Genomic DNA, 27,119 nt, shown 5'->3' on the forward strand with positions numbered 1-27,119 from the left:
CTCTAAACATATTAATCCCCTTTCCCTCAATCATTTTATTTGTACTTTACACTTGATACCTTTTTAAAGTTTTATAAACAAATACTGATGATGCAAGCCATCCTACAATAGTATCCTTAGATCATTTTGCACTGACCCAGTGAAGGAAGTATAGTTTCAAAAGTTCTTCACAAAATGTATGAAGTTAATCCAATAAAAAAGTTAATTTGTTAATCTTAAATTCTATGTTCATAAATGCAAAAATATTGAAATATACTGCAATTGTGTGGGCTTCGATGCCTACTGTATATATTGGACTCTTGTTTCTATAAATTGTTTAGTGAAAGCTCGATATTGCCCTCCAAACCACCCATAATCTTTAACAGAATGCAAAAATAAAAAGATAAATGGGGATATTAGAAGTGTACCATCTATCAGTGTCCGCTGTTGTTTGATGATTTCTTCACAGAGTAATCTGTGTTGCTGGTATCTCTGAATCACAAAGTCTTTTTGGCAAAGCAGATTTTCCTTGTACAGGGCCCTAGCCTGTAGCTCTGTATTTCCCACTTCTAGCTCATGGACTTTACACAGCAGTCTTAGCACCTCTCTCTGGTCCTCATCACTGATCTGCTTGGGTAACATCTCTTCCATCTGGGAGGCCTTCAGCTTTGTATTTGCTAGCCGTTGCTCCAGCTCAGACTGCAAAGGAATAATATGCTCTATAATAAAAGCTAGGAGCTTTGGATAACAGGAGTCAGCAACAATTTAACAAAGAAACTAATCAACTGTGAATATTTTTGTATAAAAGAAAGAAAAATTAAGTAATTATCTGTAGAGTCTTGCAATAGAGCTCAGTGCAACACAAGGGTTGTGCTAAACAGCAGAGTTGCTTAGCTATAATAGAGGTTCTCTGTAGACAACAGGATAATGCTACCACATTTCTAATATTTATTTATTGGGATTTATTAACCACCTTTTCAAAATGGTATAAATTGATATATGGATTTTTAAATAAAAAAAAGAAAAATGGACTTAGGGATATTTAGAGCATTGAGATTGGACAGACAATTTCTGCGTCTCAATGGCCACGATTTTGGTCCTGGAGATTAAGATCTACAAAGTCAGCATCTATGAGTAAAACTTGGATGTTTTTGTTACATAGAGTTTTATGGACCCCTACGCGATTACAAAAGATAGATAGCACTAGATCTAATAGATGCTGACATTGTAGAGTAGAAGTTGGGACGTTAGATCACTTAATTTTTTTTTTTTTAAATATTTTATTTATAAATTTTTCATTCTTACAATAATTTAATTGTACATAAAGCTTAAATTAATACATGAAAAATTATGATTCTAAATAATTCATCTTATCATATAAAATATAACCCTCCCCTTTTTTCATTTCTTATTTCCACATAATATACATTTCCCTCCCCACGCTAATATAACTATTACTAATGTGCTATGAAATCACTTAATTTTTTATTGTCCCTGTGTAAATGCATTTTGGAAATTAATTTGGCCCCAAATTAATGAATTATTAGAAAATCCTGTAGGACTCTCATATGATACAATATTATTTGGTACAGCAATGAGAACTCAGAGTCCGATTTCAGCAAACAATAACAAACTATTATTAATATTGACAGGTGTCGCCACGCAACAAATAACTCAAAATTGGAAGGATTATTCCAAATTAAACTATACATTTTGGTGGAATTCAGTCTGTCATATATACAAAATGGAAAAAACAATAGCATTACAACAGGGAAATATTCATAATTTTAAGAAAATTTGGGAACCATTGACCCGCTATTCCAATGATCAGATTTCATAGCACATTAGTAATAGTTATATTAGAGTGGGGAGGGGAATGTATATTATATGGAAATAAGAAATGAAAAAAGGGGAGGGTTATATTTTATGTGATAAGATGAATTATTTGTAATCACAATTTCATGTATTAATTGAATATAATATGTACGATTCAAATATTGTAAGAATGTAAAAATCTATAAATAAAAATTAAAAAAAAAAAAAAGAGAGTCATAATAACATCGTCACGACATATACATGTGGATGTTCACTCTGTTAGAGCAATTGCAAAACACTAGAAGGTTTTCATGGGCATGCACAGTGGTTTCCATGTTAGCACAGTTCCTCTGCTCAAGAGTCAGTACTAATTCTAAGTAGCTCTTCAACACAGAGAGAAGAAAGAAGGTACAGCTGGCTTATTATCTGTGGAGAACCCCTGTTACAGCTAAGTAACTCCAATTTCTCCATCAACAAGCAAGAATGAAGTTATACTTCCTGGTGACTACAAAATTAAGAATTGGTAAGTACAGTGACTTGAGAACCAGGGGAACTGGGTTCAATTCCCACTGCAGCTTCTTATGACTCTGGACAAGTCGCTAAGCACTCCATTGCCCCAGGTACAAAATATATATCCATCCCCTTTCTCTTTCCTTACTTGGGAAATCAGTTGTCTTATGACAACTTAGGGTAAAACAGTCCTGGATAACTGGAATTGAAGACAATTAAACAAAAAGTTTTTAAAGTACGGCTTGTTCAAAAGTGCAGTTGAGTTGGGAGCAAATATCCAAACAGTAGTGTTCAAAGGTGTGGACGAAAGATCTTGTTGGGGCTTTTCATATGTTCACTATGGATGTTGACTGGAAACTGGCAATAGAGGCTGCTTATGTATGAAGCTAATGAAACATAGAAAGTTACCGCAGATAAAGGCCATATGACCTATCTAGTCTGCCCCTCTATATAGCACAGTTACTTAACATAATGGGTATTATCCGGAAATAGCAGGCGGATATTCACACATGTGGGTGACATGAAGCCTGGTACGGACAGTGAATAATGCATCGGCACTTTAAGAAATCCAAGGCTGGCTCAGCCAGTGCCACCAGCAGCACCATTGTTACATTGGGGCAGGCAGCCCCCACAGCAACCTGGCACCCAGCGCTTCCAGGTGGGTCCTTCGGGGCCACATAAAAAGATCAGGGAGCCATGATACGCAGCCACGTGTCCGAAGGGCGTAGCCAAAGGGGCAGGATACGCCCCTTTTGAGCCCCTTCGAAGCCCATAAGGAGTCGGGAGCAGGCCACTATCTTCTCCTACCATGGGTAAAAGGAAAGCGAAAATTACTTCTTTGGTTCCAGGTACAGGTCCTATGGCTCGTCATCTCATGGCTTTGACTTTACCACCGGTGGAAGAGCAGGTAATTTTAGATACACAGTCTGCTTCACTCTCCTCTGGGGAACCGTCACCACCCCCTCAGCCATTAAATCTTCTTGGAAGAGTAGAGACACCCTTCTAAGACTGAGGATGTAGCCTCTTCATCACAAATTTCTAAGACAGCTAGACTTAATGTCTTAGAGCAGACTGGAGTGATGGGAACAAAAGGCTTGACTCCGGTACAAATGGTTACGGAGCCAAATCCCAATGTTCTCCCTAAAGAAAAAGTTATCATTTTAAATGATGTATGGTTAATTGTTAACAGAATTGAGTCTTCATTACAAACTACAGTTTTGAAATTATGCCAATTTTCCTCAGACACAACTGTAAAAATGAATGCGCATGAAATTTATATAGCAGAGCTAGGAAATAAGGTAGAGAAATTAGATAAATCTGTGGGTAGTTTACAGAGCACTGCTACATCTAATATTAAAGATAGTATATTTCTTCATGCCAAACTAGAAAAAATGGAGAGTTGTATGAGAGCTAAGAACCTTCGTTTTCTAAATTTCCCTATCACACACTACCTATCGCCATTGGAGCTCCTGAGAATGTATTTGTGGGGGAGTTTGCAATATACTAAAGTGGATACCTTTGAGCCTGATAATCTCTATTACATTCTGAGGGCTTCTAGGGAGGTGGTAGATGAGGGGGGAAATAGATAAACTATCTTCACCAGACAGTTTGGATCTATCTCAGTTTCTTGAGTCATCTAAGGACAAATAACAAAACGTGCCACTCTGTTAGCAGTGTTCATATCTGAACTAGAAAAAACAAGCTATTTTAAAGTTGTATTTCATGAAGAAACAAGTTCTGTTTTGCGACCAACGAGTTTCTATTGATCCTGATGTATCTAAGCAGACTCAGTTAAAGAGGAAGCAATTCCTACTGCTTAAACCTAGGGTTTTAGCGGTGGGTGCAACCTTTTTTCTAAAATTTCCTTGTGTAGCCAGATAATAATTTAATTTTTGCATATGGAATGGGGAGGGGGGATAGTTGGATTTTTATTAATATTACATATGAATGATAAGACAATATATTCCTGTGGTTTTTCTTTTGATGAATATGAATGTGGATGGGGGGTGGAAGATATTTCTTTTTCTGTTGTATAATATGGTGGATTTTCAAGTGTTATTGTCTTATATATTGTTTAATATTTGGCTGTACACTTGTTGTGAATTATAAAATGAATAAAGAAATTAAAAAAAAAAAAAAATTTCCTTGTAAATGCCTTATATCACTGTTCTTCAATTGCCGGTCCGCAGAAAATTCCTGCCAGTCCGCAGAGGGCCAGCGAGATCGACGAGGTTAAATTTCCCATTGGCATCTCTTCCCCTTTCCCTTACAGGACTTAGGATCGGCTGCGGACAGCAAAAAGAAACACAGAAGCCGCGGGACTTTTCCTCTTGCCTGCATCGCTATAGGCTCTGCCGATCCTGAACCTGCCCCCCTCTGAAGTGACTTCCTGTGTTTGAGGGGCAGGATTGAGACCGGCAGAGCTTATAGCAAATAGCAATGCAGGCAAGAGGAAAGGTCCCACAGCTTCTGTCTTCGTTCAGAGTTCTGGGCAAGGGAACTGTAAGTAAACTGTTAAGAGCCAGGCTGCTTCCAATTTAGTGTCAGTTATGGTGAGACCAGCCATTGTGACACTGGAGTCACTCTGGGGCCAGCAGCCAAGGGAGGGATTAGGAGATGCTGGATTCCCATGTGTTGTGGGAAGGGGATGGTAGACCCGGGGGGGGGGGATTGGTGTGACAGAAGGGAGATGGTGGTTCCCCTTGGGGGAGGATAGTTATTGGAACTAGGCGGGAGTTGGAAGAATAGGGACACAAAGACAGATGCTGGACCTTGCAGGGGGCAGAGAGACATGGAAAATGCCGAACAGGAGGGTGGAGTATAAAGACAGAAGTAAGATGTTGGACATGGGTAGAGGGAGTAGGGAGACAGAGAGGATATGCTGGACATGGTAAACAGGGAATAGGGAGACAAGGAGAATATGCTGAATAAGGAATGGAGGGAGTAGGGTGATGGAGGTATCTGCTGGATTAAGATGGGGAAAAGAGGGGAGGTACTGGAATATGTTCAATATAAAATTATAACTGAGGCTTGTGCGGATGGGATCAGATGGTTTGCGGGGACCGAGCTTGTAGAGACAGGGCGGAAATGTGTGTTTTTTTTAAATTTCAGTCTTAGTAGTTTGCCGGTCCACAAAATAATTATTTTATTTCTGCCGGTCCACAGGTATAAAAAGATTGAAAAACACTGCCTTATATCATATGCAAGTGATAGATATGTGTTTCTAGACCCAGTCCAGTTGGAAGACTTCCTTAAGGATAAACCAATACAAGGAATTTATTAACTTACTTTTACAAGTCTGGGAGGATGTTTAGTTGACATTTAAAAGTATGCCACGTTATATATTTGGTTTAGTTACTTGTTTTCTAGCGGCAGCACTAGCGGCTAAATGATGTGGACTAGATCACTGATATAATTTTCTTCGTACTTTATTTTTATGAGCATTTTATGCTGATGATGAAATGGATATTCCTTTATGGGGTTTTGGGGTTGTTTTTTTTTACAAATCTTTATTCATTTTGCATCATATAACAAGTGTAACAATAAATAACAGTTAAAATTGAATACAACACTTGTAACTTTATCATATTCAGCATTAAAACATTATAATTTTAACCCAATCCCTCCCAACCCAACCATAATCTATGCATTCACAAAACTCCTATATAATATTCTTTATTATTGGTCTAAATATTAATAAAATTATAAAATCTCTCCCCCATCCCTTCCTTTTTATTATATTTATAATGGAAAAATGGTATCTATTCATTACAATATCTTGTCAATGGCCCCCAGATTTCCTTTATGTTTGTTATTTAAATTGTAACAAATGTATAAATAAAGAAATAACAAAAAAAAAGAAAGAAAAGAAATCCAAGGCTTTCATACTGCCCGCTACCGTGCATATGTGAGTGCCTTCCCACCCAATGAGGGCTCGCAGTACCTCAGTTCCGTAAACAAGCTAAGAAGCCAACTAGGGGAGGTGGAAGGGCTGTGAGAATATCTGCCTGCTGTTCTTTGGATAACACCCATTACAGTAAGTAACTGTGCTTTATCCTAAGACAAGCAAGCAGCATATTCTCATATATGGGACTCCCTAGCTGGAGGGAGAGTTGGCCATTAGGTAGAAAATAAATTCTGTAAAACTGCTTGGCTGAAATGAGCATCTCGCTTGGAAAAGGATTCCAGACAGTAGTGAGATGTAAAAGTATGAATTGAGGACCTGTGGCTGCCTTACAAATTTCATCATTGGGAGTGGATCGTAAGAAAGCCACTGATGCTGCCATTGCTCAAACTTTGTGTGCCGTAACATGTCCCTTGAGGTGCAACCCAGTTTGAGCATAACAGAAGTAAATACAGGCCACCAACCATGCAGAAATAGTTCTCTTGGTAACAGGATGGCTGAGTATGTTGGGATCAAAGGAGATGAACAGTTGAGGTAAAGTCCTATGTGACTTAGTTCTTTGAAGATAGTATCCTAGAGCACGCTTATAGTCCAGTATATGAAGAGCTGCTTCTCCAGGATGAGAATAAGGCTTTGGAAAGAAGACTGGAAGTACAATGGATTGATTGAGATGAAATTCTGTGACAACTTTTGGAAGGAATTTAGGATGAGTGCAAAGAATCACCTTGTCATGGTGAAGTACTGTATAAGGTGGATCAGAACCAATGCTTGAAGTTCACTGACTCAACATGCAGAAGTAAGGGCAATCAAAAATAAAACTTTCCAAATGAGAAACTTTAGATGAGCAGACGCTAGCTGTTCAAAAGGAACTTGGCAAGAACTACATTAAGATCCCAGACAACTAGGGGTGGTTTCAGTGGAGGTTTGGAATTAAAAAGTCCTTTCATAAACCTAGAAACCAAAGGCTGAGTGGCCAGAGTTTATTGTTAGTAGGAGCACGGAAAGCACTAATAGCACTGAGGTGTACCCTGACCGAAGTAGTTTTGAGACCAGACAAAGAAAGATGAAGAAGATAAAAACTGAAGAATGTGAAGCGGATGAAGGTTCTTGATGATGAAGACAACACCATGACCTGGTGTCTCAAATGAGGCACCACAGTGGGGTGTGATGAGTGCCCAATTCTATAAAGCACAGTTACTTACCGTAACAGGTGTTATCCAGGGACAGCAGGCAGATATTCTTGACTGATGGGTGACGGCACCGACGGAGCCCCGGTATGGACAATTTTAGAGTGATTGCACTCTAAGAACTTGGAAAGTTCTAGTAGGCCGCACTACGCACGCGCGAGTGCCTTCCCGCCCGACAGAGGCGCGCGGTCCCCAGTTAGGATAAGCCAGCTAAGAAGCCAACCCGGGGAGGTGGGTGGGACGCAAGAATATCTGCCTGCTGTCCCTGGATAACACCTGTTACGGTAAGTAACTGTGCTTTATCCCAGGACAAGCAGGCAGCATATTCTTGACTGATGGGTGACCTCCAAGCTATCAAAAAGAGGGATGGAGGGAAGGTTGGCCATTAGGAAAACAAATTTTGCAAAACAGATTGGCCGAAGTGTCCATCCCGTCTGGAGAATGCATCCAGACAATAGTGAGATGTAAAAGTATGAACTGAGGACCAAGTAGCAGCCTTGCAGATTTCCTCAATCGGAGTGGAACGGAGGAAAGCTTCAGATGCTGCCATAGCTCGAACTCTATGGACCGGGACAGAACCTTCCAGTGTCAGTCCGGTCTGAGCATAACAGAATGAAATGCACACTGCAAGCCAATTAGACAATGTACGTTTAGAAACAGGACGTCCCAATTTATTCGGATCAAAGGACAGAAAGAGTTGGGGAGTTGATCTGTGGGGTTTAGTACGCTCTAAATAGTAAGCTGGAGCCCGCTTACAGTCCAAAGTATGCAGAGCCTATTCTCCCGAATGAGAGTGAGGTTTCGGAAAGAAAACAGGCAGAACAATGGATTGGTTGAGATGGAATTCAGAGACAACCTTAGGGAGAAACTTTGGATGTGTACGCAGAACCACCTTGTCATGATGAAAGACTGTAAAAGGTGGATCCGCAACTAGTGCATGTAGCTCACTGACCCTCCTGGCAGAGGTTAGAGCAATAAGGAAGACCACTTTCCAAGTGAGAAACTTGAAAGGAGTTGTAGCCAAACATTCCTTTACCCACCCACCCGATAGTTTATGTGATTCCTTTATACTAAGATGGGTCTCCTGCAGACAGTAAATATCCGCATTTTGCTTTTTTAAAAATGTTAATACTTTTTTCCTTTTGATTACGTGATTCAGGCCATTGACATTAATAGAATATATCTTAAAAGACATTATACATTTTAATACTTCTCATTATAATCTTTCTCCCCTCTTCTTTCATATTTAGAATCCAAAAAATGTTTTTCATGACACACATATTTACCCCTAAAGTATCTAATCCCATGTTTATTTTTTCCTTAATCATTCTAGTAAATACTCTCCTTTTCCCTCCCTTTCCCACCCAATACAATGGCTGCTTAAGGATACACATTGGAACTGAAACCCGAACATTCTCCTCCCCCCTAGGCAATCAATATTCAATCAAATTCCCCTTCTATCTATCTATATTAACCTTTAATATCTTTAGTCATTTTTTCATAACATTTCATTAATGTATCTTTATCCATTTAACATTTTTTAATTTATATTTCCTTAGTATTATTATTTACATCATAAAATTTTATCTTAAACATATATTTAGTATGTTATTAATGTTTTTCCTATATCTTGCTCTTTCTTTCTTATAAATTTTTATTGTCTTTTCTTTATATCATTTTTTTCTTTCTTCAGATATTTCAATATTTCATACTTTTATAATTTTTCATAAAGTCATCAAAACCCATCTTAATGTTTTATGTTAAAATATCATAGGTTCTGGTTTAGAAAGAAAAGCTTTTAGTTTTTCTGGATCCTCGAAATACAAGGATTTATCTCCAGATGATACTCTCATTTTTGCCGGATAATATAGATCGTATTTAAAACCTTTTTCTTTTAGTTGAGGTCTCATGTCTAATAGTCTCTTTCTTTTATTTGCTGTGTTTTTAGCAAAGTCCGGTAAAAACCATATTCTGGATCCTTTATAATTTAGATTTTTGTCTTTCTTTGCAGCATTTAATATTTCTAATGCTTGTTGGTATCTAAGCATTTTGAAAATTAGTGGTCTTGGCCTGCCTTTATTTTCTACATTTTTAACTGGGATCCTATGCGCCCTTTCTATTTCTAGTGGTTGTTTCAAGTCCAGTTGTAATATTTTTGGAATTAAGTTTTCTAGAAAAAGTATAGCATTTTTTCCTTCTAAATTTTCTTGTATTCCAAAAAGTTTAATGTTTTTCCTTCTTCCTCGATTCTCATAGTCTTCCAGTTGATCTTTCAATTTATTCAATTCCAGACTATCATTTTTGCATCTGTTTGCTTCACTTTCTATGACCTCCATTTTAGATTCTAATTCAGTTGTTCTTTTGTTATTACTTTCCATTTGTCTATGAATGTTTAATATTTCTTCCTTCATTTCAGACATATTGGTTACAGTTTCCTTAAGCATTTGTTTAATTTGTCTTAGTTCTTCCATAACTTCTGCTTTACTCAATATGTCAGGTTCTTCAGCAGGAAGTGGGATCTTGCTTGGTGTTATTTGATCTTGTTTTTGTCTTTTTGCTGACATGCCAGCCTCATTTTTGTTTTGTCTGGTACTTGCCATGTTGTTGTTTTCTTTTTCGTGGGTTTTACTTTCTTAACAGTTGTTAGGAGACACAAAAATCTCTTTCAATCACTATTCCCAGTAGTCTGTTTTTAAAATTCTTGCTACACCAATTCAGAAGAAAAAACGGTGAGGAGATATCAATTTTCTCTAGCTCTCCTTTCTTAGGTTTTGTTTCAGTTTTGGCAGGACCAAATTCTCTTCACAGTAATTTTACAAATCTTGCATACTTTCAACACCATTAGCAACCTGTTCTTGCTGCTGCGTTGCTTTAGCACTGAAAAAACTGCAAATCTTTTTCATTCATACCATCAACTATTTATCTAAAGATAATAATCAATAAAAGGGAAATTAAGCCTTTCTTTCTCAGTATTTCGTTCTAACTTTGGTAGCAGAAATTTTCTCAACAGATTTTTCCCTTTTTTTTTTTTTTTTTTCCTTTTTCTTGTCAGTTATCTGCCCCAATTCTGCACTAAGAAAGAAAACCAGCGATATTATTTTTGATTTTCCTCACTCAAGATCTGTTTTCACTTCAATACTATATCAAACCGCCATATTTTAGAGACAGACAGGCATCAGCTTTCCACCGATATCAGTCCAAAAGAGGAAACTTTTCTCTCTTTCTTTCTGTCTTCGAGTATCTCAATGTCAGACCACAACGATCTTCAAGCTCTTCAAACTCGTCTGCCACTTAGCCCTCAGCATCGCATCACTTCGGCATAGAGAGAAATGGCGCTCATTTTTCTTGGCTCTTTTTCTCTCAGGTTTTATTTCAGTCTCATCGGAGGAGGAGGGCAATATCTGTCACAATTTTATTTTTAAAGGAAATCGGCTACTAAGGAACAAATCCACCCCACTTCACTGTAGCCTGTGCTCAATCTCCTGCTGTCCCAGTAAAGTCGCCCTCAGGGTCTCAGTTCAGCGCCGGCAGGAGAGGGCAGCTTCAAACCGCCACAGTTTTAGAAATCATTTGACAGTGGTTTCACTCTGAGATCGATCCCTCTCTAACTCCTTTCGCTGCCAGTCACTCTCAATACTCTGCAGATTTTCTCCGTTGACAGATTTTTTTTTCTCTCTGTCAGTTATTAGCCCCGATGCCGCGCCGATCCAGCACTGAGAGAGAAAAAACCGGCAATCTTATTTCGGCTCTCTTCTCTCAGGATCTGTCCCGATTTCGGCGGAGGAAGTCAATATCAGTTGCCACAATTTCAAGTTTCAATTAGACTTGTTTTTTACCCGAATTCAGCAGTAAGAGGATAAAATTATTTTTAAATCATTGCCTATTTGAAGAGGAGCGTTGCGATCACACCTCCATCTTGTGTTCGCGTTAAGCCACGCCCAGAATTGATAATTGTTAATTATTAGTATATGGAAGGGAGGGGTGGGATTCTTTTATATTTATGTATTGGAAGATTACAAATAAGATTGTCAAGTGATTAATTAATATATTTCTGATGGATTATTGTACACTTGTAATTTTTGAAAACGAATAAAGATTTATTAAAAAAAGAAAGGCGGATCACATTGGGAGGAGGCATCTGCGCATGCGAAGATGCAATGTGGTGATGTCACATGCATGTGATGTCATTGCGTCACGTCTGCGCATGCCCTCCCGACCAACGAGAACAGGCTGAGGGAGGCAGGGGGAGGGGTGAGGCTGGGGCAAGACATGGGTGTAACGGGGCGGGGATGGGTGGAACTGGGTGTGCCTGGGGGTGTGTGTCAATGGGTCTGAATTTTACATAAAATATCGTAACCCTAATTTAAATGGACTGTGCATTAATGTCTATTCAAGGCTTTGCAAAGGTGATTCATGCGCACAACTTGTTTTCATACAGAGTGCACACAGATTTGTGGGCAAAAGACAAGCTAACCTGTGCACTAGGCCTAGTGCATTTTACTGCACTGGCCTACAAATCTGTATACATGGGAATGGAGGGTGAAGTGAATTAGATAATGACACGGTGACTGTTACCCACGATAGGCCATGGGTAACCCGCCGAAATGGGGGAGAGAAAATAAGTGGTCGCCGCAGGTACAGGGAGAAGGCCATTTACCACCCCTTGAAGCGGTGAATGGCCTTGTCTCCACAGTGAAGGGAGGGAGCACGTGTGGTCACCGATCGCTCTCCCTCCCTCCATACTGATAACTGCTGCCGCCCAAATATCTCCCTCCCTCCATCCCGCTGCCGCACCGATCGTCTCCGCCGCCTTCTGAGCATCTCCCTCCCTGCTCCTTACCTTCGCGGCAGGCAATTTCTCTAAAAGTGCTTCCTATCAGCAGCTGGAGCATTGAAATCGCGTGTGGCTGCCGTAAAGGTTATCTCTGACGCAACCGGAAGTTGCATCAGAGATGACCTTTCCTGCAGCCACACGCGATTTCAACGCTCCAGCTTCTGGCAGGAAGTACTTTTAGAGTAATTGCCTGCTGCGAAGTTAAGGAGCAGGGAGGGAGAAAGGGAGGAAAGGTGGGGTGCAGAAGAACAGATGCTGAAGGGACCTGGGGGAAGGTGGGCTAGAGAAGAACAGACGCTGAAGGGAACTGGGGAAGGTGGGGTAGAGAGGAACAGACGCTGAAGGGAACTGGTGAAGGTGGGGTAGAGAGGAACAGACGCTGAAGGGAACTAGTAAAGGTGGGGTAGAGAGGATCAGACGCTGAAGGGAACTGGTGAAGGTGGGGTAGAGAGGATCAGACGCTGTAGGGAACTGGTGAAGGTGGGGTAGAGAGGATCAGACGCTGTAGGGAACTGGTGAAGGTGGGGTGGAGAAGAGCAGACGCTGAAGGGAACTGGTGAAGGTGGGGTGGAGAAGAGCAGACGCTGAAGGGAACTGGTGAAGGTGGGGTGGAGAAGAGCAGACGCTGAAGGGAACTGGTGAAGGTGGGGTGGAGAAGAACAGACGCTGAAGGGAACTGGTGAAGGTGGGGTGGAGAAGAACAGACGCTGAAGGGAACTGGTGAAGGTGGGGTGGAGAAGAACAGACGTTGAAGGGAACTGGTGAAGGTGGGGTGGAGAAGAACAGACGTTGAAGGGAACTGGTGAAGGTGGGGTGGAGAAGAACAGACGCTGAAGGGAACTGGTGAAGGTGGGTGGAGAAGAACAGACGCTGAAGGGAACTGGTGAAGGTGGGGTGGAGAAGAACAGACGCTGAAGGGAACTGGTGAAGGTGGGGTGGAGAAGAACAGACGCTGAAGGGAACTGGTGAAGGTGGGGTGGAGAAGAACAGACGCTGAAGGGAACTGGGGAAGGTGGCGTGGGGAGGAACAGACGCTGACGGGAAATGGGGAAGGTGGGGTGGGGAGGAACAGATGTTGAAGGGAAATGGGGAAGGTGGGGTGCGGAGGAACAGATGCTGACGGGAACTGGGGAAGGTGGGGTGGGGAGGAACAGATGTTGAAGGGAAATGGGGAAGAGAGAGATTCCAGACTATGGGGGGAGCGGAGGGAGAGATGGAAGGGAGAGGCACAGTAACAGAGCATATGGAAGAGACAGAGAAGACAGAAAGTAGATGGAAGGAAATGAATGAGGAGAAGATGAGGAAAGCAGAAGATAGAAAAAAAAATTATATTTATTTTATTTTTTTGCTTTAGGATAAAGTAGCATATTAGTTGTGTGGATAAAAATTTATAAACAAAGCCCTGCCAGCTGAACATCTCTTTCTCTAGTTCAGCAGCCAGAACTTTGATTTATAAGGAAGGAATAAGCTAAATATTGCAGTACTGAGGCTTGTATGGATGCTACGGGGATGGGGATGGGGAAGGGACAGTGGTTGCGGGATGGGGCGGGGACAGTGGTCATGGGGACAGGGTCAGTGGTTGCAGGGACGGGGCAGTGATGGGGACAAATTTTTTCCTTGTGTCAATCTCTACAGTGAACTGAGCAAGGTCACAAGTGCCATCAATGGGATTTCAGTCCCAGCTTTCCTAGTTCTTAGCAGTAAGCTCTTAACAGTAAGCCATTCTTCCATTTAGGGGGAAGAGGGAAAAAGTTACCTGGGTAGCTCCCTGATCAAAAACCATATCAAATATGAAAGTCTTCTCCCTGGAACGATTTGCTCGCAAAATATCATCTGGATCTTCTGTTGGGTCTTTCAGAATTACAATCTTTTAAAAGAAAGATGGAGATAAGGTAGTTAAAACAAGGAAAAACATAAGAATCAGAGATATTAAAGACTTTTCACCATTTGGGTCTCATTTACAACAGATTTTTTCTATTCCATATCTAAGTGGAAAAACCTAATAAATCAGGTCCACAGAGGACAATTTTCAAAATGTCCACATAACTGTATAATCTGTGGGTAATTTTTATCCGATAACTTTGAACCAATTTTCAACATATTTTCATACTAAACGTTGCCTACATTCAAAAACTTGTCCCCAGATTCCGGAACTTGCCAGCGGTCATGGTGGCTGTGTGATACAACTGCTCCTCCCTCACTGGCATTAACCTGCTTACCTGATAGCAAAACTGTTTTATTTTTTTCATCTTTTTAACATCTCATCTGCAGCAAATATGTCTTCAGGCAAACAGACTAAGTTGGAAGCAGCTTTTGTAGCTGGGAATTCAGCAAAAAAGAAGAAGGTAGATCCTCCAACTCCATCTATAGTTCCCCTCCAGGGGATGCTTCTGAATTTCTCCAAGATTCAAATTGGCGGGTCTGGGATCTTCTGGAAGCATTGGATGCAGGCAGGCATTCTTACATTAGATGATGCTATATCTAATGGGAAACTGCTTGATTTTTCACGACTGCAACAATCATTCGGTATCTCAAATTCTCAAAATTATAGGTGGTTGCAGTTGAAGCAGGCCATTCAGAAGGGGTTCCCTGATTGGCAAAAATTAAAAACTCATTATAGCTTACAGATCTTATGTTTCCAGGCAGATTTTTTAGGGCATCAGGCCGCCAGGTAGTATAAATTAATTTCTGAATTCTTGTCTAAAAAAATGAAAAATAGTCTTAGGGACATTTGGAGCATCAAGATTAAGCAGTATATTTCTGTGACTCGATGGCCACAAATCTGGACTTGGAGGATGAAATGTACAGCGTCAGCATCTACGAGAGAAACGTGGTTTCTTCTGTTACATAGATCTTTTTGGACCCCAAGTTACACAAGTTAGACAGTTCTAAGTCTAATAGATGCTGGCACTGTCATTTACTTCCAGCGTTGTTTATAACAAAAATTTGCATGATTAACTACTGAGAGGAGGGGTTTCATGAATGCTTGATAATTTAAAATCGGGAGCCTCAACCCTCACGAAAGTAATTTGAAACATGGGCATGGTGGTGGAGGCGCTTCCTTAAAACTAATTAAGCTAAGTACTTTATTAAAAAAATATATACATGACTATTAGAAAAACCAAAAAGCAATGTTACTTACCGTAACAGTTGTTATCCAGGGACAGCAGGCAGCTATTCTCACTAGTGGGTGATGTCATCCGACAGAGCCCCGATACGGACAATCTTGCAAGCATGTCTTGCTTGAAGAAACTCAGAAGTTTCGAGATGCCCGCACCGCGCATGCGCCAGTGCCTTCCCGCCCGATGCTCCGGGCGTGTCTCCTCAGTTCAGGTAGCTAGCAGAGAAGCCAACCCAGGGGAGGTGGGTGGGACGTGAGAATAGCTGCCTGCTGTCCCTGGATAACAACTGTTACGGTAAGTAACATTGCTTTATCCCAGGACAAGCAGGCAGGTATTCTCACTAGTGGGTGACCTCCAAGCTAACCTCAATGGGATGGAGGGAGAGTTGGCAACTTAGGAGAACAAATTTTGTAACACAGTTTGGCCAAACTGCCCATCCCGTCTGGAGAAAGTATCCAGACAATAATGAGAGGTGAACGTATGAACCGAGGACCAAGTGGCAGCCCTACAAATCTCCTCAATCGACCTTATGGGCTGTGACCTTACAGGGAAGGGGTAATCCAGCCTGGGCATAGCAGAAAGAGATACAAGCCACCATCCAGTTGGAGATGGTGCGCTTCGATACAAGTCGTCCCAACTTGTTTGGATCAAAGGAGACGAAAAGTTGAGGAGCAGTTCTGTGTGGTTTGGTGCGATCCAAGTAGAAAGCCAAAGCACGTTTACAGTCCAGAGTGTGAAGAGCTGATTCTCCAGGATGAGAATGAGGCTTTGGAAAGAACACTGGAAGCACAATGGATTGGTTGAGGTGAAATTCAGAGACCACTTTAGGCAGGAATTTCGGGTGAGTGCGGAGGACCACCTTGTCATGATGGAATACTGTGAAAGGTGGGTCCGCCACCAAGGCCTGAAGCTCACTGACCCTGCGAGCAGATGTGAGGGACACCAGAAAAACCACTTTCCAAGTGAGAAACTTTAGTGGAGCCTTGCTCAGAGGCTCAAAAGGAGGTTTCATAAGCTGAGAAAGGACAACATTTAGATCCCAAACCACTGGAGGCGGTTTGATAGGAGGATTGACATGAAAAAGTCCTTTCATAAATCTGGAAACCACAGGATGAGAAGAGAGAGGTTTCCCTTGTAGAGGCTGATGGAAAGCCGCAATAGCACTCAGGTGGACTCGTATAGATGTCGACGAGACCAGACTGAGACAGATGTAAAAGATAGTCCAAAACAGAAGATAGGGAGGCTCGCTGAGGCTCCTTAGAATTGGAAATACACCATGAAGAAAATCTAGTCCATTTTTGGGAGTAGCATTGATGAGTAGCAGGCTTCCTGGAAGCCTCCAAGACATCCCTCACCGCCTGGGAAAACTGGTGCGGAGTTACATTGAGAGGAACCAAGCTGTCAGGTGGAGAGACTGCAGGTTGGGATGAAGCAGAGACCCCTGATGCTGAGTAAGCAGTGAAGGAAACACTGGAAGTAGGCACGGTTCCCTCCTGCTGAGTTGAAGTAGAAGGGAGAACCAAGGTTGCCTGGGCCACCGAGGAGCTATCAGAATCATGATGGCATGATCGGACTTCAGCTTGACCAGAGTCTTTTGAATGAGAGGGAATGGCGGAAACGCATACAGAAAGCGATTCCCCCAATCCAGCAGAAAAGCATCTGCCTCGAGGCGATGAGAAGCGTAGATCCTGGAGCAAAACTGAGGCAGCTTGAAATTGTGGGGAGCCGCAAAGAGGTCTATCTGAGGCGTTCCCCACTGAGCAAAGATCTGATGAAGGGGCTTGGAGTGGAGTGTCCATTCGTGAGGCTGGAGAAGACGACTCAGTTTGTCCGCCAAGACATTGTCCTTCCCCTGAATGTAGACAGCTTTGAGGAAGGTGTTGTGGCGAACCGCCCAATCCCAGACTCTGAGAGCTTCCTGGCAGAGGGAGGCCGAGCCCGTGCCCCCTTGCTTGTTGACATAATACATGGCGACCTGATTGTCGGTGCGAATGAGGACCACCATGTCGTGAAGCAGATGTTGAAAAGCTTGAAGAGCATTGAAGATGGCTCTGAGCTCCAGAAGATTGATTTGATGGAGTCGGTCCGCACAGGTCCAGAATCCCTGAGTGCGAAGCCCATCCAGATGAGCCCCCCAGGCATAGGTCGAGGAATTGGTAGTGAGAACCTTCTGATGAGGAGGAGTGTGAAACAGCAAACCTCTGGATAGATTCGAAGAGGTCATCCACCAAAGTAGAGACTGCCGAAGAGCAGGAGTGACTATGATGTGTCGAGTCAACGGGTCTGACACTTGAGTCCATTGAGAAGCTAGGGTCCACTGAGGAATTCTGAGATGGAGCCTGGCAAAGGGCGTCACATGAACTGTAGAGGCCATGTGGCCCAGGAGGACCATCATGTGTCTCGCTGAGATGGACTGGTGAGAAGATACAGACTGGCAGAGACGAAGAAGAGCATCCATGCGCTGAGGAGGAAGGAATGCTCGAAGCTGGATGGTGTCCAGTACCGCCCCGATGAAGGGAAGGGACTGGGTAGGCTGCCGATGAGATTTGGGAAAATTGATCTCGAAGCCTAGGCTCTGCAGGAAGCAGATCGTGGTCAAGGTCGCCGAAATGACCCTTGGAGTTGATGGGGCCTTGATGAGCCAGTCGTCGATGTATGGAAATACCTGAAGACCCCTGTTCCGGAGTGCAGCGGCCACCACCACCAGACACTTCGTGAAGACTCTGGGAGACGAGGACAGGCCGAATGGAAGCACTCGATACTGCAGATGTAGATGTCCCACCCGAAATCTGAGGAACTTGCGGGAGGCCGGATGAATGGGAATGTGTGTAGGCCTCCTTGAGATCCAGAGAGCATAACCAGTCGTTCTGCTCGAGGAGAGGGTAGAGAGAAGCAAGTGTCAGCATGCAAAACCTCTCCTTGACTAGGAATTTGTTGAGGGCCCTGAGGTCCAAAATGGGTCGCAGGTCGCCCGTCTTCTTCGGAACAAGGAAGTACCGGGAGTAAAACCCCTGGTTCAGATGGTCCGTCGAGACCGGCTCCACGGCACGAAGCCGGAGCAAACCCTGAGCTTCCTGGAGAAGAAGGGCGGTCTGAGTCAAGTTTGGAAGGATACTCTCTTGGAGGGTGGTCCGGAGGGACCCGATGGAAATGAAGAGAGTATCCTTCCTTGATGATAGTAAGGACCCAGAGGTCGGTTGTTATGGCCTCCCAGCGATGATAAAAACGATGGAGGCGCCCTCCGATGGGAAAAACAGGGGGAGGCAGAACGAGGTTGGTTATGCCCTCGACGAGACAGTCAAAAAGTCTGAGTGATCCGGTCCCAGACACTGTAAGCAGCGTCGATGTTCCTGAAGATTCGGGTCCATATCAATGGTCCATATCAATCGCTCTCTCCGAGATTCTCAGATTCAGAATCTCGGAGAGAGCGAGACCAGAAGGCTTTGAGCATGCGCAAATGCTCAAAGCCCAGTCCAGCCCGGCACGGGGAAGAGGGAGGATCTCCCTCGCACCGCCCAGCCCAGCCCAGCCCAATGAGGGAGGATCTTCGGGCACTGGCACTGGCACGTCCTGTGCATTGGTGCTGGTGCCGGTGCCCAATCGGGTAAGCGACCGATGTCTTTGCGGTGCTGGGGGGGGATGTAGGATCGCGGGGGAGGGGGGGTGACGTGAGCGGGGGGGAGGATGCCGGTTCGCAGGCCAGAAGAGGGAGTAAGCGGGAGTGGCGGGTGGAGGTTATAGCAACATGCGCGGTATACGCGTGTGCGTGCTATATAAAATTTTTTTTACACAAATGGTTTGGACCCGCGCGCTATACGCGTATGCGTGTTATACACGTATGCGCGTTATATGCGTGAAAATACGGTAAATGTCGCTATGTTTTATTGTATCATCATTGAGTGGGGGGGGGGAGAAAATGAGTGGTTAAATTTAGAATTGTAAGTGGATGTGCTTAAATTGATGTTTTATGTGTTATATATTCATTTATTGCACTTTTGAAGTATGGCACATCAATAAAGAATTATTAAAAAAAAAATTGTCCCCATTGCAGGAGGAAGGCATTTAATGCTAGGGACTTTGTGATTGTAATGAGTGAAAAAGAGATCCACCAAGGGGATGCCCCACTATTAGAAAATGTCTCTGGCAACATCTATGCAGAGAGACCACTAGCAAGGTCAAATCTGGCTCCAAAAATGTTTTTTTTGGAATCTCATAAACAAAGAACAGTTTAGATCAGGGGTGTCCAACCTTTTGACTTCCCTGGGCCGCATTGGCCGAAAAAAATGTTTCTGGGGCTGCACAAACACGCAAATGCTGCAGCAAGACAGAGGAGGGAGCCAGCAAGACGGTAAACACCCGGGGGGGCAGCAGAGGAAAACACTGCATCGCCCTCAACTGGGGCTGCACAAAATACTTCACGGGGCCGCATACGGCCCTTGGGCCGCAGGTTGGACACCCCTGGTTTAGATGGTTATGGTTTGGCCCCCATACACTGGACTCACCAGGAATGAGTGTCAGCCTCTGAGAGTGTCTGACTGCACTTGATATAGTGCTTAAAGCCACTGGGAATTTTATATGACATGGAAGGGAATATCACCAAAGAAAAATCAAATGACTCAATATTGAGGAAGAAAGCGACAGTTCACCTGAAAAAAAGAATGATGTTTCCTGACCAATGCTCAGGTCTAAGAAGGCCCTTTGAAACAAAAATATAAAGGAAACTTTAAAATGGCTAAACAAACCAAGAAAATATACAGGGAAGGAAACATGCACAGTGAGAGCACTGCCTCAAGCTCTTAAAGAGATATTACGCTGGGCAGTGTTTCTGCACTGGGCTCCATGAATGACATCATCCATATGTGAGCATTATATGGCCTGCTTGTCCTCAGAGAAATGTATTGATTGTGAAGTGTATTAGTGTGTGTTGTGAAAAAGAGTTATCAGGTTTTTTTCTTCCCGTTTGGCTTTTAGGGCTCCTTTTATTAAACCATGTTAGCGGGGTTAACGCACACGACTTTTCATCACATGCTAACCCCCGTGCTGACCTAAAAACTACCACCTGCTCAAGAGAAGGTGGTAGCGGCTAGCGTGGCCGGCGGTTTAGCACGTGACATTACGCGCGTTAAATCGCTAGCGTGCCTTTGTTAAAGGAGCCCTTAGTGTTGTGGGTCAAACTTCTGAAATGACATAGAATGGTCAGCAATTTTCCACAACATCTAATTGCTTCTCATAGTACAGCAATGAGGATTATTTTTTTAAGCAGGGTTTGTTCTCCCAAACTACTGACTCAGTTTTTCTGATCGTTGAACTTGTTTGAGAAATTCTCACTTCTTTTCAATGAAACAAATTCAGTGACTTTCGTGTCCTCGGACAATTGGAAGGACAGGCAAAGACTTTTCTTACATAATTCTTTTTAACCCTCCATATGATGGAACACATAAAAATTAAAAACTTTATTCCTGCAGTATGGCATAGGAAATTTTTTTTACTCATTCTGTCTTTCATCACTTACAAAAAGAAGTTAACTACAAGAAGTCTAAAATTATTTTATTCTATGTTTATGAAAGGTTGTTTTGTCTGTGAGTTCCATAGGACATTTACATAATCTGTAGCGTAAGGCAGTGAGTGACTCTATTCCTTGGAGGAAAGGAGTTTCTCATCCTGCTCACATGATATCATTAACATTCATTTTATACATAGACATAGTTTGGGTGGGACAAAGGGTGGGCTATGATGCATTAGCATATATGCATTAGCACATTCATTTGCATTCATACATCTTATAGGAAGAGGTATTGCCAGTAGGAAAAAGAAATATTGTGTAGAATTCTGGAGACCACACCTTCAAAAAGTTATAAAGAGGATGGAGTCAGTCCAGAGGAAAGCTACTAAAATGGTGTGTGGTCTTCGTCATAAGACAACGAGGACAGACTTAAAAATCTCAATATCTATACTTTGGAGGAAAAGACAGTAGAGGGGAGATATGATAGAGACGTTTAAATACCTACATGGCGTAAATGCGCATGAGTCGAGTCTCTTTCATTTGAAAAGAAGCTCTGGAATGAGAAGACATAGGGTGAAGTTAAGAGGTGATAGGCTCTGGAGTAATCTAAGGAAACACTTTTTTTTACAGAAAGGTTGGTAAATGTGTGGAACAGTCTCCCGAAAGAAGTAGTGGAGACAGAGACTGTGTTTGAATTCAAGAAGGCATGGGATAAGCACGTGGAAAGAGATAATGGTTACTGCGGATGGGCAGACTGGATCGGCCATTTGACCTGTATCTGCCATGTTTCTATAAATATTCATTTTGGTTATCCCAAAAACAAACAGGATAGGAAGGAGAAATTGGGACTTACCTGCTAATTTTCTTTCCTTTATTACTACCATTGACCAGTCCTCCATGCTTCACACCCCCATAAAGGCACTGTGCAGCCTTAAATTCTCAGTATTTTAACTGACAAAGCAATGGACTATCCCCCTAGCTATATAATATTAGCACCTAAATGTAAACATCATTTGCATGTTAAGATTACAGAATACTAGTACTTGTGAACATAGTATAAAGTAACAGAGTACATAAATATATGGGGCATGCTCAGGGTGAGATGCATGGGCAGGGCATAGGTGTGTCAAACATTTACATAATGGGGATTTAGAATACTGCCATTTATGTGCTAAAAGGAGAAATTAGGTTCTTACCTGCTAATTTACTTTCTTTTAGCTTCTCCAGACCAGTAGAGGTTAATCTTTACGAATGGGTATAAATCCAATCATGACCAGCAGGTGGAGACTGAAAACAAAACTGTGGGACAGTATATAATATACTCCCTTCTCTATTTACATCAGTCTGCCGAATAGCCAAGCAGAACCAAGAACTGGAAAACAGAAAGAAAACAATACTCCGAACAGGAGTAACAATTAACATACCCAAGTGCTGTTGGAAAATGCAGAGGAGAAATACCCGAAGGAAAATGTCCCCACAGCTCGCCAGCTAAGCTAGCCGAGCCACAGCCACTGTTCTTTAATTCTCCCCGGCCCTAGAAAAATACTAGAACCCGCAGCAAAAAACAAAAACTGCCCGCGAAAACGCCCCAACAACAACAACAACAGACAGGGTGGGGACCTCTACTGGTCTGGAGAAGCTAAAAGAAAGTAAATTAGCAGGTAAGAACCTAATTTCTCCTTCTTTAGCACTCTCCAGACCAGTAGAGGTTAATCTTTACGAATGGGACGTACCAAAGCAGTCCCTCACACGGGCGGGACCCCCGAAGGGCCGACACCAGAACACACACACCGAACACTGCGTCCTGACGCGCCAGAACATCTACCCGAAAGAGTCTGACAAAGGAATACAAGGAAGACCAAACCGCAGCCGTACAAATGTCCACTGGAGGCACGAGCGACGACTCAGCCCAAGAAGCCGCCTGACCCCGAGTAGAATGAGCTTTGAGAAACTCCGGAACGGGCTGCTGCCCCAGAAGAGAAGCGGAAGCAATAGTCTCCTTGATCTAGCATGCAATAGTAGCCCTAGAAGCGCCAGCCCCCCAAAGAGGACCAGTCAGAAGGACAAAGAGATGATTTTATTTCCTGATCTCCTGGGTCCGGTGCACATAAGAGCGAAGGACCCGACCAACATCCAACATGCTCAGCTGACTTTGCTCAGAAGAGCCCTCCCAACTACCCAAGACCGGGAGGACCACAGATTGATTGACATGAAAAGGAAAAACTACTATTGGCAGAAAAGGAAGGAACAGGCCTCAAGGCAACCTGCTCCCTAGAAAACTCCAAGAAGGGAGCCCTACAAGAGAAAGCATGTAGCTCAGAAACACGCCTAGCGGAAGAAATGTCCACCAAAAAGACCGTCTTCAGAGGAAGGTCCTTCAAAGAGCAGCCGCCCAACGGTTTGAAGGGCGGGTGCATCAGAATAGAGAGAACCAGACTGAGATTCCAAGAGGGAATAGAGGACCGCACGGGAGGCCTGAGCACCTTGGCCGCCCGCAAAAAGCGAATCACATCAGGAATGGCTGTCAAACGCTGACCCGTCACAAACCCCCGAAAGGCTGACAAGGCCACAAGCCGAACCCGGAGAAAAGCCAAAGCCAGGCCTCTATCCATGCCATCTTGCAAGAACTCTAAGAAGTTAGGCACAGAAACGCGAAGAGAGACCACTCCCCGCCCCTGGCACCACCCCTCAAAGAAGAGCCAAATCCACACAGAAGCCTGAGAGGTAGAAAGCCTCCAGGACCCCAAGAGTGTAGAAATCACCCTATCTGAATACCCCTTCTTACCAAGGCGACCCCTTTCAAAAGCCAAGCCGTAAGACAGAAGGGAGACGGGTCGAACATGGGAATGGGACCCTGCGTCAGAAGGTCGTCCAAGGGAGGCAGAGGAAGAGGATCCGCCACCAGAGTGTCACCAGATCTGCGTATCACGGATGTCGAGGCCAATCTGGAGCCACCAGAACCCCCAGACCCGGATGGCGAACAATGCGGAGAAGAACTCTGCCCACTAATGGCCACGGAGGGAACCTGCACAACAGCCCCTCTGTTGGCCATGGTTGAACCAGAGCATCCAGACCCTCGGCCAGTCCATCCCTGCGACGACTGAAGAAGCGGAACACCTTGGCCTTGCCACTCGTGGCCGATAGGTCCATCAGGGACTGACCCCAAGCCGGCATTATCCACTGAAGAGCCACAGGGCTGAGACACCACTCTCTGTGATCTAAGATGTGACTGAGGAAGTTCGCCTGAACAACCTCTACCCCGGCCATGTGAGAGGCCGAGAGGTCCAGAAGGCGTGACTCCGCCCCAAAGCATGAGCCGAGCCGCCTCCTCCGCTGAGCGCTCTTGGTGCCTCAACGATTGACATAAGCCACTGCTGTGGCATTGTCAGACCGGACTCTGACCGACTTGCCCCTCAAGCGGGAGCGGAAGGCTAATAGCGCCAGAGGGACGGCTCTGGTCTCCAACATGTTGATTGACCAGGATGCTTCCTCCATGGACCAGGTGCCCCTAGACACTGAGCCCCCCCAACCGAGGAGATTGGCATCCGAGAGAAGCACCGTCCACTGCGATAGGTCCAGACTCATCCTCTGGACCAGATGAGAGGTCTGGAGCCACCAAAGAAGACTGCAGCGCGTCAAGCCTCACAGAGGGACAGGGACCTCCAAACTGAGCCACTGGGGTGACCATCTAAGGAGCCGAGCATACTGAAGAGACATGTGGGCCCACCACACAACATCCAGGAACGCTGCCATCGACCCCAAGACTTGGAGGAAATCCTGCGCCCGAGGACACCGGAACGCCAAAAGAAGGCGAATCTGAGATTGCAATTTGCTTACCCGGGCCTCTGGAAGGAAGACCTTCCCCAAGGAGGTGTCGAACAGAACTCCAAGGTACTCCAGATACTGAGCGGGGACCAACCGACTCTTGGAAAGGTTGACCACCCAGCCCAGCGACCAGAGAAACTCAACCACCCGAGCCGTAACTCGGGCGCTCTCCTGCAACGACTTCGCCCGAAACAACCAGTCATCCCAGAAGGGGTGCACCAGAATGCCCTCTGACTGCAATGCCACCGTGACGACCACCATCAACTTGGCGAACGTCCAGGGAGTCGTGGCCAGGCCCAAGGGAAGCACCCAGAACTGATAGTGCAGACCCAATATCGCCAAGCAAAGAAAGAGCTGAGGAGCGGCCCGAATGGAAACAGGCCTCCGCCAGAGCGAGAGAAGTCAGGAACTCCCCCGGCTGAACCGCCAAAAGGACAGACTGCAGTGTGTCCATGCGAATAAAAGGGAATTCTGAGAGTCCTGTTGACCTCAGTTTAAACCAAGGATGGGCCGAAAGGTCCCCTCCCTTTAGGGCCCCATAAAGGAAATGGCGTACCAGCCGATACCGCACTCCTGAGGTGACACTGGACAACTGCTTAGAGATCTAGCAAGCGCTGAAGGGTCTGGCGAAAGGCTAGCGTCTCCCATGCCACCTGACATGGAAAGGCTAGATATGATCCGGCAGAGAGCGGATAAAATTCAAGTACATAACCGTCCCGCACCACCACCAGGACCCACTGATCGGACGTGATCTTGGCCCACTTTGGAAACAAGTTGCGAAGCCGGGCACCCCCGGGAACCAAAGGGGGTGCTGGCAAAGAGACATCGCGCAGGACGGGCAGCAGGAGAACCGGGGGGGAAACTCCCAGCCCCCCGACGGGCCCCCTGAAAAAGACTGCATGCGCTAAGCCAACCGACCCCGGGGAAAAACCGGAAGCCTGGAAAGAAGCAGTCCCATGCCCCAGGCGAAACTTGCGAAATTCCCGCAGACGCCCCCGGGCAATGCCAACCCGAGAAGCCGGGCGGGCACGGTCCTCAGGCAGACGGGGCACCTCCGGGTCCGTCAGAGTCTGAAGCACCGGATCTAAGTCCTCTCTAAACAAAAAACAACCCCCGAAAGGGAAATTTTGGGAAGTTCAGTTTTGGACGCGGCAACCGCCGACCAAGCGCGAAGCCACAAGGTACAGCGTGCGGCCACCAAAAGACCCAGACTTAGCAGCACCAAGTCACAAAGAACAACCGAGAGGAACGAGGCAGTCATCTCAAACTTCACCACCTCCAGATCCACTAAGGACCAGTCATCAGACTCCCAATCCAGGACATGCTCAGACCACCGAAACACGGTGCGAGCCACCAGCCCCACACAAATAGCTGCCGGGACCCCCAAGGCAGAGACATCAAAATTATACTTAAGAAGTGTCTCTAACGTACGCTCCTCAGAGACCCTAAGAGCAGATCCGTCCATAACAGGCACGGTAAGCCGCTTAGGAAGTGCCGAGACCACCGCGTCCCCCATTGGCGTAATTAAGGTAGCCCTATCCCCCTCCGGGATGGGATACCCATGAGCCAAGGTGCACACCAAACGAAACGGCGCCCGTAGGCCACTGCGCCAACACAAAATCCCGAAAATCCTGATGCACAGGAAAAGAGCGGGAAACAGGACAGACCCCCTGAAGCAGAGGGGCCCCCATACACGGGGTCTCTGGTGGCGCAACTTCGAAAATGCAGCACCAAGGAGACCTGCTACATCAGGTCTAAAAGCTCATCCCTCTGAATAAAAAGCGCACCACGGACGCATCTGCTCTGGAAGACGGGAAAACCGCCGCCCCGCTGCCAGCGGGCGTCCCCTCTAGAGGATCCTGGAAGCCCGCCAAAGCAGCCAGGTCCTCAACCATGCCAACACGCTCCTCCGACCACCAATTCGCAATCCAAGCCCCCCCGCGGGAGGAGGAAGAGGGGACGCCAAACAAAAAGAGGGAGGCAAGCCATAGGGGGTGCGGAGGGAAAACCACCCCCGAAACCCCCCAGGTGCACGTGGGACCCCCAATTGTCTGCACAAAGAAGAAATTAAATTGGGGACAAAAAACCCCTGGGGGTCCCCAGGGACTCCCTGCCCCAGCAGGGGTCCCTTCTGAAACCTGCCCCTGTGTTTGCAATACAGGGGGAAGGTCACCTGAGGTTGCAGACAAAATGGAGGGGCCAGACAGAGAAAATGGCGAAGTTCCCGCCAAAAATGCTCCCTCCATGGCCTGTAGCGGCTGAGAAGGCTGAACAGTCCCAGCCGCTAAAACAGGCAAGTCGGCATCAGCTGTCAAAAAATCAGCTGAGAGGGAATCCTTCGGCGAATCCCTCCGTGGGCGGTTGGGGAAGACCGGGCTTCCCCACTGCTCCCAGCCGACTCGCGAGGCACCATCGGCGGGGAGCTCTGGGCGCCTGCAGC

The 27,119-nt window shown here is 45.0% G+C and overlaps 1 protein-coding gene across 1 annotated transcript in view; it reads right to left on the reverse strand.

Annotated features, from left to right (window-relative positions):
• Positions 1–27,119, reverse strand: part of LOC117369378 (kinesin-like protein KIF19) — a 145,702-nt gene that overhangs the window by 96,349 nt on the left and 22,234 nt on the right. Inside the window, exons 4-6 of the mRNA XM_033963861.1 lie at positions 21,360–21,407; positions 13,986–14,096; positions 408–678 (exon numbers count right to left, since the gene is read on the reverse strand). Coding sequence (XP_033819752.1) covers positions 408–678; positions 13,986–14,096; positions 21,360–21,407 — 430 coding nt within the window. The remainder of the gene's footprint in view (positions 1–407; positions 679–13,985; positions 14,097–21,359; positions 21,408–27,119) is intronic.

Source organism: Geotrypetes seraphini, chromosome 11 (genome assembly GCF_902459505.1).
Source record: "Geotrypetes seraphini chromosome 11, aGeoSer1.1, whole genome shotgun sequence".
In the NCBI taxonomy this organism is placed as follows: domain Eukaryota; kingdom Metazoa; phylum Chordata; class Amphibia; order Gymnophiona; family Dermophiidae; genus Geotrypetes; species Geotrypetes seraphini.